Source organism: Pteropus medius, unplaced genomic scaffold (genome assembly GCF_902729225.1).
Source record: "Pteropus medius unplaced genomic scaffold, Ma_sr-lr_union100, whole genome shotgun sequence".
NCBI classification, from domain to species: Eukaryota; Metazoa; Chordata; class Mammalia; order Chiroptera; family Pteropodidae; genus Pteropus; species Pteropus medius.
Window position 1 is genome coordinate 1813119 of NW_024355990.1, and position 15997 is coordinate 1829115.

Sequence of the window (15997 nt, forward strand, 5' to 3'; positions counted from 1 at the left end):
AGGTTTGGACACATTGTGGCGCCCGAGTGCGAGCTTCATCAGAAGCAAGCCCTCATTTGCTTGTCAACGCACTGCGACCCGCTGCACGTTCGGTGGCTAAAACGATCATCCGATTTTGAGGAAATTGACCTTCAGAACAGGAAGAAGGTCCTAGACTGACAAGCCCAGGGATGGGAGCCAAGAAAACAATGACCAAGGACGGAGCTGGCACTGTGGGAGAGTAACTTTCACCAAGATGAAACACGCTTCTCCAACATCGGAGAATGAACACAGGCCAGCCAGGTGGTGAGACTGGTTCAGCAGTGGGTACCTCGAGGCGATTACGTAAGTGAGGGTTAGAGGCATAACCGGTTAACGTCCTACAGGGCGACAAGAAGCCATGGCCTCCAGGGTCTTCTTTTCTGCAGGGCAGGATTTATTCTGAGGCCTGAATGGACGGTCAGCTGCAGAGACACGCGAAGGCACGCCCCACGGTGGCGCAGCCAGTCCTGGGGTCGTGGCGCGGAGGGACGTCGGAGGTCGCGCATCGTCCGCATCCCCGGGGCGTGGGCCCCCATTCTGCACAGGACCTCGGGTCCGGGGTTTCCCATAGGGGGTTAAAAACCGGCCACCTAACCAGAGCGGCCAAACAGACGATCGACCACTCCAGACTCCCCAGAAGTAGACACGTGGAGTGAGGATGTCCACGCGCATCAGTCATAACGAGCAGCAAAACGCGCGTGCACGTTGCGCCCGGCGCCCTTCGACCTCGGCCGGAGATAACGTCGGCATAAACGTATAAACGGGGAATGTGCGCACTTGGTGGCCCGCGCCCCGGTTGCCACTTGAGGCAGGGCCGCGTAGAGACCCCACCCGGAGCAGGGACTTCGAGACTCAGCCCCCGCGGAGGACCCGGGACCGGAACGACCGCCGACGGCGCACGCAATCCCGGTACGGCGTTCGAGGCGGCAACCATCGCGAGACCCGGCGAGAGCGCACATCGCGCGAGAGCATCAGCAGCACCGCCCCTTTAGCCGCGGCAAGCTCCCCTTCCCCTTTCACAGTGCGAGGAGCTCCCGCCCCTCCCAAGGCGCGGCCCCGATGCACGCACGCACGCACGCACGCGCACGCGGTGGCGTCAGTTCCCATCGGCGGCGGCGGCGCCGGGCCCCGCTTCCGCCTTCCGCTGAGGCGCGCGCTTTGCTCTCATCCTGTTCGGGATCATGGCGGCCACGGCCACGATGGCGACCTCTGGCTCGGCGCGGAAGCGTCTGCTCAAAGAGGAAGACATGACCAAAGTGGAATTCGAGACCAGCGAGGAGGTGGACGTGACCCCCACGTTCGACACCATGGGCCTGCGGGAGGACCTGCTGCGCGGCATCTACGCCTACGGTCGGCGGGCGCGGGCGCGAGCCGGGAAGGGGGCGGGCAGGGCCAGGCCCCGTGGCCAAAGCCGGGGCCAGCCCCGGGCGCCGGGGGTCGAAGCCGAGGCCTGGGGCCGCCGGTGGGCGACCCCCGCCCCCAGCACGCCTGTCCCACACCGCGTCCCTGTGTTGTCCTCGGCGCTGGGCACTGTGCTGGTCCCTCGAGGGCCGCAGTCTTCTGGGCGTTTCGGAGGCAGGCATTCAGCGGTTGATCGTCTGCACCCGCCGGAAGTTAGGGTCATGCGCGGCTCTAGGCGCCGGGGGTTTAGCGGTGGACCGGACAGGCACGTGCCCTCAGAGATGGAGCTTAGGTCACGTTTGGGAGATGGATAGTGTACAGCCACGGTTACTTCAGGCAGCGGTGATGCCTACGAAGAAAGTAAGGCGGGATCAGTGAATGCAGTGTGGCTGCGGGAAAGAGAGCGATCAAATGTGTTGTGACCGAAATAACCAGGCCCAACTCGAGTGCTCTAGTCCAAGAGACAGTTTATTAGCCGGCGGCTGTCCTTGCAAAGGAGCAGCCCCGAGAGGCAGGGGCACAAAGATTTTAACCCCTCGATCCCATCCCCCACATCCTTAATCTTTACACAAAAGACTATATCTCCTCCATTCATTAACTGATAACTAAGAGGTGGGTAAGCAAGCAGGGGTACAGAAGCAGAATGCGTCATTGTTAAAATATTTTGTACCTATAGGCAGTGATCCGGCCAGTAAATCCCTTTAGTTAATAAATTTTTAGCAGATAACTAACTAGAAGTGAGACATGGCCGTTAGCACGTACCATGTCTTATCCTTAACCTATTGTTTCTAAAGGTGAGGTCACTACAAATGGAGCAAATAGATAACGGGGGTCCCAGGGACGGTTGACGTTTGAGGTGAGGTCTGGATTAAGTGTCCCATTATGAGACTGTGGTGAGACTGGGCAGAGGAAGCAGCTGATGCCAGGGGGCTGCATCTCTGAGCGGGGTACATTCCAGGAACCAAAAGAAGCCACCTTTCCTGGGAGCCCCGGGGATGAGTCCGGAGAGCGTGGCAGGGGTCAGATCTTGCACAGCGTCACGTGAGGTGATAAAGCATGTGGATTTTGTTTCTAAGTGCAGTTGGAAGCCTTCGGAGGGTTTTAAGCTGGGCAGTGATCCTGGGTTGACCAGGGTGTCTGTGGGTTTGAGGGGAGAGGAGGCAGGAGAGGATGCAGGGTGATGAGTTAGGAGGTGTTTGCTCTGGTCCAGGGGAGAGACGATGGCATGTGGATGGAAGTGGGGTGCCACCAGGGTTTGCCGATGGGTCGAGTGTGAGCACCAGAGCAAAGGGGGTCCATGGGATTCCTGGTGATGCTGCCCTTCGCTCGGGTGGGGAGCACTCGAGGGAGGCAGATCGGAGGCTCTAAGACATGGCGAACTTGAGATATTGGGCAGGCAGCCATCTAAGCGGGAAGCCTGGGAAGAGGGGAGTTGGGGATGCAGGTGGGAGTGGTCTGCGTCTGCGCTTAATGCCTGGGATCGGGGCGCCTTTCATCCAGCAGTCTGTGATGTCACCACAGTTTAGACAGCAGAGAAGTTGCTGAGGGGGCGGGAGGAAAAGTCGCAGCTGGGCCTCACAGCCTTACCTGCCCCTTGGCACCAGGGGCAGGTAAGGCTGCCCTGAGACAGGTTTCAGTTTCCTTCATGCACCTGGTCATCACGAGGTGTTTAAGTCACCTGTCGTGTTTGCTTTTGTGTTAGATGGGAGATCGTATAGATTTAAAAGACTACCAAAAAAATAATTAAAATGCAGTTTCTGTACGTAAGTTTTGTTTACTTGGAAAATGCTATTAATCCTTCAGAGTCGCCTCATCCCTTGGTAATTTATACCGCGATGCGAGGGACAGAGGGGCGGTTCTTGTAGCTGCACCGGGACAGGAAGGAGTATGGCGGACACTCCGCTCTGCCACCCAGGCGGTAGACGACATGCAGGTGACATGAACAACCTGCAGACGCAGTGGGCAGAGAGAGTGGTGATCACAGCATCAGTGGACTGATTCGCCTTTTTGTAATTTGAAAAGGAACGCACAGAGCAGAGAAGTAACGCAGGTTATCGTAATGTAGTCAAACCGTGAAGTAGTAAGTACGTAGACTGCAAAGTGAGCCTCCGCCACCCGTTCTCCAGAGTCTACCGGGAACGTTTCGTTTGTTTCAGACCTGACCAGGACCCTTGTATTCTGCAGGACGGCCCATTTACAGAGACTTTGTACAAATAAGGTCCCATGTCAGTCGGTGTAAAAATCCGCTTCCGCCCAGTTCGTTCAGCGGCTGTTTCTTGAGAGCTTAGTACGGTGGACATCGGGGTAGGTGGGAGTGGGGGTGGAGGGTCAAACAGATCCGCTTGTGTCCCCAGGAGCTCACAGTGTGTGCTCGTAACGCGATCGCCTGGCGGTTGGAGCTCAGTTTTTCTGTTTTTCTTCACAGGATTTGAAAAACCATCGGCAATCCAACAGCGAGCCATCAAGCAGATAATTAAAGGGCGAGATGTCATCGCACAGTAAGTCCGCCTGCAGCGGGGTCCCTGGGGCAGCGCGGGTCGAGCTGCGTGGGCACGAACACGCTCACTCCTCTCAGTGAACACAGCGGATGTGTTTTAAGATTGTTCTCCAGTTTATTGTAGGACTATAGTATATGATGTAACATATAAAACATGTTGGTTGGTAATTCTTCACGTTGTAAATAAGGCTTTTGGTCAGTAGTAGTTAAGTTTTGGGGGATTCACAAGTTGTCTGTGGGCTTTTGACTGCGAGAGAGATCAGCACCCCTAACCCTGTGTTGTTCGAGGGTCACTTGTATAATTAAATGCTTTGGGGTGACCAGTTTTTCAGTTTTTACATGTTTGTTAATCAACTTTTTCCTAGACTTTGGACACAGGGTGTTTTGTTCGTTTTTATTTTTCTGTCCTGTGCGCTAGAAAGCTTTCATTTCTTTAGCCAGCTTTATTACCTATCCATTGGCACGTGGCATCGTATTTAATACCCTTTTGATAGCTTCATTCTTGATTTGCCTAATTTTTAAAGACACATTTGCAAAAAGAAGAGATCGCAGGATGGTTTCAGGCCAGAGTTATGTCACGTGAAGGGGAAGCCCTTTCTCTGCCGCCTGGGGCACCTGTTGGAGGGACAGGTTTTGCAGCTCCACCACCCCTGATGCAAAAGCCACAGCTGCCGTCCTTGTCGCCTGTGATTTAAAAGTCGCGACGTGGTGCCTGAGTCCCACCCACTTGCAGCTGAGATGTTGTTGGTCTGTTTGGGGGGCGGGGGCATCTGCTTGGAAGAAGTGCCCGGTGCTCCCGCCCCTCAGAGCACCGCCGCGGCGGGCCGTGGGAGCGGGAACGGCGACATTTGACACGTGGATCTAAGTCCCCTTCATCTGTTCTCTTTAATAGGTCTCAGTCTGGCACAGGCAAAACTGCCACCTTCAGTATTTCCGTCCTCCAGTGTTTGGATATTCAGGTGATTTGCAGCTCTGTTTAATCCTAGGGAATCATTTCTTTTCCTAACTGCAGCGTTCAAAAAGTATAATTTTGCTGTTTCTAGTCATACTGACCCAACAAATCTTCCAAGAGAATCTTAATTGCGCGCTGACACCTGGGCTCACTCACACCCTGTCGTGAGGTCCTTTGTATTTAAACTGGTGGGAGGTGTTGTCTGCGAACTGCTGCCGAGCAGCGTGAGCAGCGTGAGCAGCGTGAGCAACGTGCCCTGTTGCTGCCGGGTTTGTGGTTTCAGCGACATGTCGTTCACCTCCGTGGGTCGGCGCAAGATGACACGCCAAACAGACGTACGTCTGAGTTAGCACGGGCCACCTCGGAGACACTGAGGGGTCTCTGTTTTCTGGCAAATTCTTTCACCAGGTTCGTGAGACCCAGGCTTTGATTTTGGCCCCAACGAGAGAGCTGGCTGTGCAGATCCAGAAGGTGAGGCGGGGCCGGGCGGCGGTGTCATGTTTGCAAGCGCTGCTCAGAAGCCAGTTGCAAAAGGCCGGCTGGTGGACTTAGCTGAAGCCCGGTTTTCTGTTGTCTGAAATTTCTTTTCCTGATTCCAAGTATTTTGCCATAAATCATTACGTAGTGTTATATGAATTGCTGGTTTGTAGCAACTCATTTTGAGTGTCCCCTGTGTGATTCCAGAAGTTTTTGCAGTCTTAGAATTATAATTTTTTTCAACAAAAAATTGGTTTTAATAAAAATAATTGTAACTATTTTATATTCATCCTACACACTTTGGAAGGATGTACGCTGAGTTGTTAACGTCGGCGGATAGGATTATGAGTTTTATATTTCTGATTTTCCTGTGATTAATATGTATTGCTTTTATAATAAACCAGTAAAACTACCCCCATTTTGCTGCAGAAAGAGGAGGAGGAGGAGGAGTGGGCTCCCCTCGTTTGGTGCTGGGAAGAGCGGCATACACACTTGCCGGAATCCTAGTGGGAACAGGAATGAGCTCCCTTTCCAGAAAATGCAGATGTGTCTGACTTTGTCGTGGTCTCGAGCGGGGCTCTGGATGTGATGCTGGTTTTCAATCCAGGGCCTGCTCGCTCTGGGTGACTACATGAACGTCCAGTGTCACGCCTGCATCGGGGGCACCAACGTGGGGGAGGACATCAGGAAGCTGGACTATGGACAGCACGTGGTCGCCGGCACACCGGGCCGTGTCTTTGGTAAGCGCTGTGTGTGAACGTGGTGCCGCGGGTGGCGTCTGAGGACCACTTGGTCTGGAGGGGCTGCTGTCGGACACCCCGCTTGTAGGAAGTGGAGGGGGGGGTCTCTCACGTGCCGTGAAAACCAATTGAAATGGCTAGCTCTCTTGTAGCCTGAGGTCTGATTATTCTAAACGAATTTTATAGATATGATTCGTCGCAGAAGTCTAAGGACACGTGCTATCAAGATGCTGGTTTTGGATGAGGCCGATGAAATGCTGAATAAAGGTAGGAGTAACGAGGATTTTCTACTAATGTAGAGTCTGAAGTTTTCACAGTGTGAGTTGAAACACGGAGCTGATGGAAGTTCTGAGTGTGAGTCAGTGTGTTCTTTGTGGGAAGTAGCTGAGCCTCGGGGGCAGTGGGGACTTAAAATGTACTTTGGTCTTTGTAAGGCCGATCACAACCCGCATGGCAGCATTTCAACCCAGACAGATGTGGCGTTGCTGTGTGTGCTGGAGGCACAGGTGACAGACGTGTGGAGCGAGAGGAGGCGCATGGCAATGCCTGGGCTGGTCGGGGGGAGTATAAATGGTATGTCGGCGAGTCACTAGGGCCTTCTTCGGTACCAGCGGGCCGTAATTTACTTAACTCGTCGTTTTATTGGTTGCTGAGGCTGTTTTATTCAGCCTGTACCACGTTATATAATGTGAACAAATTGCCTCTTTAATCGGGAGATTTTTTACTGAGGTATAATCGACATATGACATATTGGTATTAGGTGTACAACATGACGATTTGATATTGGTTAGAGATTTTTTAGTTGAGAGTTTTTTGGTAAAAATCCAGATCTCTGGATTCTCTCAAAGCATGGCACATCTGGTCACAGTGGACGCCCGTCCGCACAGGGCGGCAGCAGCTGGAACCGAGTCGAGACCATGCGCAGTCGTCCGAGGTGGGGGGCGACTCAGGGCTAGGTGCCTCGCTTGTGACTGCTGGCGTCCAGGACTCTTGGGGTGGGGCCGTGACCCGCTTCGTGCGTGGGGTGGGGAGAGGCGAGGCAGCGTGTGGCTTAGGCGCTGTGGGAAGACGAGTCCCTGTGAAGTTTGCCGTGCGGTCATGACTCCGCGTCTCGTCGAATGTCCGTGTTGGGTGGCACATCAGGCCCCGTGTGTCTTCTTCTGCGCCCAGGTTTCAAAGAGCAGATCTACGACGTGTACAGGTACCTGCCCCCGGCCACGCAGGTGGTGCTCATCAGCGCCACGCTGCCCCACGAGATCCTGGAGATGACCAACAAGTTCATGACCGACCCCATCCGCATCCTGGTGAAACGGTGAGAGCGCCCCCTCCTCCAGCGCTGCCGGAACGTGCGACACAGGCTGCGTTTGGGTGTTAAAACGCAAAACTCCTAAGTGTCTTTTTTTGGAAAGCTGGCCTCTGACTCAGTCATTCCAAATTGAAAACTTCGCGGCCAGTGTTCGTGTGTCAGAGTTTGGGGAGTAAAACAGAGCTGTGGACCAGCGGAGTGCTTCGTTCAGAAGCACACGTGCTGGTCGCCACTGTCAGAGTGCGGACTGAACCAGGGCGTGGGCCGTGCGGTGGGAGTGGGGACTTCTAGGAGGCCGTGGCTGGGTGGGCGGTGCCGGCGGTTCTCGGCCAGCCGACCTACCTCGGGGCTGCCTGGCCCGCGTCTGCCCGCCAGTCTCAGAAGGACGAGTGACGGGGCCTGTCTTTGTCCTCCAGTGACGAGCTGACTCTAGAAGGCATCAAGCAGTTTTTTGTGGCAGTGGAGAGAGAAGAGTGGAAGTTTGACACTTTGTGCGACCTCTACGACACGCTGACCATCACACAGGCCGTCATCTTCTGCAACACCAAAAGGAAGGTGCGTGGCCACCGGCTCTCCTGTCCTCGTGGGGAGGCCTGAGGACGGGTCCCTTAGAACTTGGGTCAGACTTCCTGTGAAGGGCTCGAGGCCCGTGCTTCAGGCTTTGTGGGCACACGGTCTCTGTGGCAGCCACTTGCCCCTGCCCTTCAGCTCAAAATCCTCCGTGGACGATACGTAAACACGGACGTGTCCAGTGAAACCGTACGAGAGGGCTGATGCTGGTCCCACAGCCGAAGCCCCGGGTGGCATCGGTCGTAGGTGGCCAGGTGTTGCTCGCTCCCAGGTGACACCGATGTGCAAGCAGAGCTGAGGGCTTCCCCTTGAACAAAGGGAAGTTAGGCTCTGTTCCGAACAAGATTCAGATTTTAATTTCAAATGAGAATAGTGAGATATGTTTTTTTTTTCCTAAAGAAATGTACAGGGAATAGATTCATTCATTTACAGGGAGTAAATTCATGGACTTTGGCCCCGCCGGGCACTGCTGACTGTTCTACGCGCCCAGTGACCGTGGGGCTGCGTTTAGGGCACGGGCTCACCAAGCGCCGCGGCCCCCGGCCTGGTGTCTGGGCTGACAGTCGTGTGCCAATTCGATCCGTAGGTTGACTGGCTGACGGAGAAGATGAGAGAAGCCAACTTCACCGTGTCGTCGATGCATGGGGACATGCCACAGAAGGAGCGGGAGTCCATCATGAAGGAGTTCCGGTCCGGTGCCAGGTGGGGCCGCTGCGGGGCGCTCAGCTGGCGGGTGACAGGCTTTGGCGAGCTGGGCTGCCTGCCTCCCGTAGAAGGGCGCACCTTCGTTTCCGGATAAGGGGGGTTTTCCATTTAGCATTTTGTCGTTGATTTCTGGCTGAGTTCCACCGCCCAGAGGACGTGTGGTTGCATTTCTGTGGCTGGTGTTCAGACTCGCCCGGTGGCCCGGCGCGGTCGTTGTAGATGTTCGTGCAGGCGTGAACAGGACGGGAGCTGTGCGGGGGTCGGCATGTGGCGTCCTGCGTCTGCTGCGCTCGTTGGTGCCGAGAGTGTCACGGGTGGGGTTGGTCCTGCGAGGCCCTGGCAGGTCTCATGTGTGTCCCGCGGCCGCACAGACGCAGTCAGAACTGTTTGCCGAGGGTTTCCCCTCCATCGCGGTGTGTTTGGCTTCACCGCAGCCATGCTTCGTCTTGGCTCCCTCCGGCCCGGGGCGGCCACGCTGGCTCCGCTCTGCTTAGAGTCTGCTCGGTTCACCCTTTCATCTGCTGCGTCCCATGTGCAACCTTAAGCGTTTGACAGAGTTCGTGCGAGTGGCACCTAGCTGGTTGTTTTTGTTTTTATTTTAGTCTAGTGATAATCACTGTCTTTTAAATGGAGCATTTAGTCTAGTTTTGTTTAATACGAATACATATGTATTGGGTTTTGAGTTAATCGTCTTCTAAGTGCATCTTATTTAGTCTTTTTTTTTTTAAGGGTACGGTGAGTATTTATTGTCTTTGTTTTAAGTAGGTAATTTAATCGTGTTTGTGTGGTTTGATTTTTAATAACGGCTATTTAACAACCAGTCCTGAAATTCCGGAGACTAAGCCAGCTCCGCACACTGCTGCCATCACACCCATTTCTTAGAAAGGGAAACTGAGGCTCAAGAAGATGGCGCGGCAGGCGGGGCACAGACCCATCCATGGACTGCGTGATGCTGCACTGCCCCTGTCCTCCATCCCATCCTGGCCGCGAGGTCAGGGGTGGTCCTCACAGCACTGTGTGACCTCAGTGAGGCTCTGGTCCTCGCCGGTCTCAGTTCGCCCATTGGGTGACACCTGCTTCAGCCGTGCCAAGATGGCAGCGTGGGACCCCTCCTCTCACTCTAGACAAGAGACTGAGGCCAGGACAGGGTAGCACCTGCCCTGAGGGGCAGCCGGCCAGTCCTCAGGCCCATGGTGGGCAGTGCCATCTGCCTGGTTCTTGCCCCTGGGGGCTTCTCCGCCTCTTCACGGGTCTTTGCGTATCTGCGTCTGTCTCTCTGTCTCTCCCTCTGTCTCCGCGCGGGTGTCAGTCTGTCGCTGTCCTCTGTCTCTCAGTCTTTGTGTCTCTTTCCCTGTTTCTCTCTCTTTTTGTCTCTCTCTGACTTTTTGTTTCTCTGTCCCTTTTGGTCCCTCTACCTCTGCTTCTCAGTGTCCTCCGCATCTCTGGCCCTCTGCCTTGGTGTTTCTGTGCCCTTCTCTTCCGGTGAGTCCCTACTTCTGCGAGATCGTGCTACCAACCAGCGAACCCAGCCCTGCCGCCGGCCTCAGAGCCCTCCTATCTCTTTCTTTCTATTGGGTTTTTGGGAATTATTCCTTTTCCCATGTTTTACTTTGGAAAATCCTCATTTCTTTGTATTTGGTAGTTGCCCTAGAGAGCACAGTGCCTGTCACCAGCATCTACCGTTAGCTGGCACAGTGCAGAGACCTGGGAACACCGGTTCCGGGGACCCCCAAACTTCCGTGGTGTGCTCCTGCCACGTGTGTTAATTTGTATACACCTCAAATCCCACGAGACCTTGCGCACCAGGTGACGGTTCACGCACGTTTAGGGTTAAGACGCGAGGTGCCGCCCCTCTTTCCCTTCGGCCCCCGGGGTGTTTCCTTCTGCCTGAAGAACGCCGTCTTCGTGCTTAGTGGGGTCTGCCGGTGACGGACCGCGGTCTGTTCCAGTCTGTCTGAAGGCATTCGCTCATCTCGAAGCGCCTCCCCTGACCTCTCGAGGGACGGTATTTGCCGAGACAGATTTCTGGGCCGCCCGGGCCGGCCGCCCTTCCTTGGTGTCACTTTCCTGACGCAGTTGCTCCTGGGCTTCTGATGGGAGAGGAGCCGCCAGCCTGCTCGCTGCTCCTTGAAAAACAAAGGCGCTGGGCAGCCCGCTCCGCAGAGGTCGTGCTGCTTTGTGTTGTCTTCGGCGGCCTGTGCCCTGATGTGTCTGGCGCCGTGTCGTCGTCGTCCTCCGTCACTAGTGTGACGGGACTCCTCAGGTGGTGCTCGGCCCCGTTCTTTCCTCTCCGGAGGGCCCCAGTCGTTTGTGGTTATGTGGCAGTGCCACCTCCTGTTTGTTTTTTAACTTCTTTGTCCCGTTCTGCTGTCTCTTAATACTTCGAACGCTTCTAGACCAGCGACGTCCCGTAGAAACGTAATTCACACCAGGAACGAAAGTTAATGTTTTTTGGCAGCCACATTGAAACAGAGAAGCAAGTGAAGTTGATTTGTAACACACTTTAATTCAATGTAGCGTATCATTTCAATGTAGCGTATCATGTGATCAGCATTAAAAACATTAGTGAGGTTTTTACTTTTTGGGGGTACTAGGTATTCAAAATGTGGTGTTTTATACTTAAAGACCATTTTGTTTCGGCCCAGCTGCACGGCAGGAGCTCGGTGGGCTGTGGGCCTTGGGCCGCGGGCTGCTGTCCCGGGCGTTGGGCAGCGATCTGTGGTATGCCAGGTTCTGTCCTGGGTGAAGGACTTTTATTTTAAATTTTAAAAAGTTAATCGTTCACGCCATCCACGAAGCGGCCCCCGGTTACCCCAGCAGCCCCCCGGCACTGCACACAGCCGTTACAGCAGCGCTGACTGCGTGCCCTGCGCTGTACGCTGCGTCCGTGACCGTCATGGCCGCACATTGGTACTTTGTCCCTTCGCCCCTCGCCCCTCCCCTCTGGCGGTCGCCGGTCGGATCTCTGTATCTGTGAGTCAGCTACGAGGCTGCTGTTCTCGAGTTTTTGCAAAAGTAGCGTCTTTCCCAGTTACCGGTGTGGGCCGGCTTTAAACAGATGACACGTAGCATCGTGAAGGACACCTGGAATTTTTATTCAGAAAGCGCACGTGACCTAAGTAACGAAACCTACCAAGCGCCCCTTCGGAGCGGGTCCTTCTGGTGCTGTCCCTAGCGCGTCGCGCTGGCAGCGGGACCAGTGCGAGGGTGACCCGCTGGGTCCTGGACGCGTAGCCTGTTTCAGGCCCTTGCGCCCGGGCCACCACCTCCAGTAACCTCTCCTTCCCGCAGCCGCGTGCTCATTTCCACCGACGTCTGGGCCCGGGGGCTGGACGTTCCTCAGGTGTCCCTCATCATCAACTATGACCTGCCCAACAACAGAGAGCTGTACATCCACAGGTACGGGCACGCGCCTCTCCCCGGGTCCCCGTGGTGGCGGGTGCGCTGCGATCTTTACTGCACTGACACGCGTGGCTGTGCTTTATCCCGAAGGATCGGCCGGTCGGGTCGATACGGCCGGAAGGGCGTGGCCATCAACTTCGTGAAGAACGATGACATCCGCATCCTGCGGGACATCGAGCAGTACTACTCCACGCAGATCGATGAGATGCCCATGAACGGTGGGTGGCGCGGGCTCCGCCCGCGGGGGGTCTCTCCGGGCCTCTCGCCACGCTGGCGCGTCCCCCTTTCGTCTGTGGTGTCCTTGACACGTGTCTCTCTCCGCTTTCAGTTGCCGACCTGATCTGAGGCGCCCGCCGGGGTCCCGCAGCCACGGGGGCCGTTCCGGGCCGGTCCTCGTTCCTGGAGTCATGTGGCTTCTCCTCACAGAGTCCCGGCGGTGGGGGTTGTTCTTCCTTTTCTTACCCATGTGTAAATAGTGCTTTGCTCTGTGTGTTTTTCATTAAACGCTTGAAACTTTTCCATTGAACTTCCTAACCCACTTCTTAAGGTGTTCCTTGCTTCTCTGGTGACCTGCTGCATAACCCGAGCAGGCCATTCCTCTGACCGTTAAAATGGTAAAGTGGCAGTGGGAGAACAGCCTGGCCTCTGCCCGCCCCAAATTGGTTGGGATGATAATCGAAATTTCCAGGGTGGTGGGGGCTTGGAAATAGTTTTTAAGTTCATCAGGTGATTCTCATTTAAAGCACCTGAAATTATATAGTTGACGGAAGGCATTTTCTCTGAATTCCCAACAAAGAGCGACATATGGGACTCCGATATAGCGTGCTTAGGGCAGTGTCTCAGCCATGGCGCAGGGGGTGACGCCACAGCCCCGGCCACAGCAGTCAGCGCCGTCTCCAGCCAGGAAGGCGGTGGGCGCGAGGGGAGAGCACTGCCTGGCCTGATCGCACGCCGGGCGGATGGGAAGGAGGGATGTGGGACTTGGAGGAGCAGGCCGTGCACACTTAGCTCTGGGGTGGCCTTGTGTGTGGGCCCAGGCCCAGGCCCCGGCCAGGAGCTCGGGTGTATCACTGGAAAGAAGGATTCATTGCCAGCAAGACTTAATCTGGGTCAGTGAGTATACCACGTCTTGGGGGAAGAAGGAGGGTTGCATAGGGGACATCGTCGGTGACTCGGGGAAGAGATGGCAGGAAGCAAAGATCGCAGTTAAAAAAAATACAGGTAGTCACATAAATGTTCAGCGTTGCTGGTGATTCAGAAGTGTCAAGGTGGGGGAGACCTTTCCGCTGGTGGCTGACGTGACAGCTACAGACATTATGGAAAGCAGCCTGGCTCTTGGGCGGTGTCCTGTCCCGCCGTCATACCTGTCACAGGATTGGGATTAGGAGGGGATCCACTTTCAACTATTTCCAATTTAAAGATATTTTTGCTTGACTATAAAACTACGTCTTCATTATAGGAAAATTTGTAAAACAGAAAAATGAGAGTATGAAAATCACCTGTGTTGTGGGAGAACAGCTCCGCCATGGCACCCATGTCACCTGGCCTACCTTCTCTGGGGTCACGCAGGCAAAGGCTGGAACTGCAGCTGCCCCGTGGAACCTGAGGTCTGTGCGCGCACGTCCCTCAGGCTGTAAAGGCTGCTTAAACCACAAGTAACGACACAGAAGTAAAGTGCGTGACAAACCGCAGTGTGAGAAAAGGCAGTGGGTTTACGCGGCCCCGGTGCTCGTGCCGCGTGTGAAGTGGGATCCTGTTACTTGAAGGTAGAGCGTGACCATTCAAGATGGCGTAAACCTTAGTTTTTAGGTATAAATCCTAAAGAAACAACAAAGCGAAACAAACATCAGAGCCAGCACGGGAGCTGAAGCGGAGTCCTCGACGGTACTTAGAAGGGCCGAAGGGGACAAAACTGGTGAGGACGAGGAACAGCGAGATGGCGGCTTCCGAACAAGCACCCCGGTGATCCCCGCAGACGTGACTCGTCTGTTACCTCAGAAACCAGGAAGAGAGCGGGCAGGACCCCCGCAAGCGGAAGGGAATGACGGGCAGTAAGTGGAATGACAGACAAATGAAACTCGAAGTTGGTTCTGGGAAAACGTCACGCATTGTGCCATCTCCTTTCTACTAAACGCCCCAAACGGGTACATCGACAGGGACGAAAGTGGGTGAGTGGTCTCCAGGGGCCGGGGAATGGGGAGTGACCGCTCATGGGGGCAGAGTATTTTTGGGGGGCGAAAATGTTCCGGATTACAGAACATCGTGATGGTTGCCCAATTCTGCGGCTGCACTAAAAACTAAACTGCGTTTTAAAGTGAATCGTGTGGTACGGCGACTATGCCAATTACAAGTCAGGTGGGGAATCTAGCATCCTCTACAATTATACTGAAGAACAAAACGGCCCGAGCAAGGGGGGAAAGGAAATTGTCAATCAAAAGTAAAAGTTGTTAGACTGGATTACGAAACAAGACCCAACCGTTTAGAAGAAACGAAGGCACAAGTAAAAGTGAAAGGCGGAGAGAGACGCGCTGCGGTGACGCCGAGCAACTCGAACCCGCAGGGGCTGCGTGGTGCTGCTCCGTGGATGTCACGGCAGGGGACGTTGGCGGGGCGAGGGAGGCCTCCCAAGGGTGTGACCACCCTGAACGTCTGCACCTGACGGCTTCGAAAGGCAGAGGTCCAGGAGCCCGACCCAAGAACCGCCAGGGGAACAGGCAGGTCCGCAGTAGGAACGGGAGCTCGCGGTCACCCCCCAGGACGCGGCTCCGTCTCGTCGCTTCCCGCCACATCACTGCGTTCCGGCCTGGGCCACAGGCAAGGAAAGGGAGCGAAGGCATCCTGAGAGGAAGGGACAGCGTCTCGCTCCCAGGGGACGGACTGCGTGGAGGTCCCGAGGGATCCACAGCAAAGCTGCTGGAACTGACCACCGAGTTCAGGAAAGGCAGCAGCACGCAAGGTCAGCACTCAGAGTCGCCTGTCCTCCCACGGCGCAGTGGGCACTGGAAAGGAACGTTTTAAAAAACACATTTACAGTGGCATCAAATGTGTGAAATACGTGGGGCTACATCTAACAAAATCGTAAGCTCCGTGCATCAAAAACCACAAAACATGGCTGAGAGAAACAAAAGATGTAAAAAAAAAAAAAAGAGAGTTTACAGACCGGAGGAGTCGGTTTTGCTAAGATGGTTCTCCCCACGTCGACTTACAGGTTCAGCACGGTCCTAGTCAACACCAGGAGACACTTTTCTGGTTCAAATCGACAAGCTGTTTCTAAAATTTACATGGAAATACAAAGGATCTAGCGTACCCAAAACTACTTGGGACACGTGGGCACAGCAGGAGGACTTCGCTGCCTGGTGTTGGGAATGTTTCAGAGCTGTGGCCCCAGAGACGCCACCAGCAAGAGGACAGAGCGCGCCATGGGACACAGGAGTCCGGAAACAGACCGCCGGTCCATGGGGGATGCATCTTCGGCAAAGGTGAGGCCGTTCCGCGGGGAAAGCATGAGTTCTAACAGATGCTGCGGAACAGCTGGGTAGCCGTGTGCAGCAAAGGAAGCAGCCTTGACCCTGATTTCAGATACACGAACTGACGCGAAACGTAAGACCTGAAATGACCAAGCTTAAAACGGGAGAAACGGCTGTCACTTTGCATTTGGCAGAGATTTAAGAGTAAATAAGTAAAACGGCAAACCACGGACTGGGAGGAAATATTTGCAAAACACCTGGCAAAGGAGTTGCAACTGAAACGTGTCGAGAACTTGCACGTGGTGGGTGGAATGATGGCCCCCAAAGGTGCCCACGTGCTAACCCCTGGGAGCTGTGAGGTCACATTAAATGGCAGGAGGGACTTTGCAGGTGGAATTAAAGATCTGCGATGAGACGATGCTGGCTTATCCAGGCGGGCCCGTCTCATCACGAGCCCGC

At 54.9% G+C, this 15997-nt stretch overlaps 1 protein-coding gene across 2 annotated transcripts; it reads left to right on the forward strand.

Moving 5' to 3' along the window:
• Positions 1-120: 120 nt before the first annotated feature.
• On the forward strand, positions 121-12605 carry EIF4A3 (eukaryotic translation initiation factor 4A3). 2 transcript variants are annotated; one of them, XM_039859367.1, is made up of 12 exons: positions 121-324; positions 3848-3920; positions 4812-4878; positions 5280-5342; positions 5956-6088; positions 6275-6355; positions 7259-7400; positions 7811-7949; positions 8551-8666; positions 11961-12068; positions 12162-12289; positions 12400-12605. In XM_039859367.1, the coding sequence occupies exons 1-12, from the start codon at positions 264-266 to the stop codon at positions 12414-12416; spliced, it is 1128 nt and encodes a 375-aa protein (XP_039715301.1). In that variant the 5' UTR covers positions 121-263; the 3' UTR covers positions 12417-12605. The 2 variants fall into 2 exon arrangements, with proteins under 2 accessions (XP_039715301.1, XP_039715300.1); XM_039859366.1 differs by lacking the exon at positions 121-324 and adding an exon at positions 1139-1371.
• The last annotated feature ends 3392 nt before the right edge of the window (positions 12606-15997 follow it).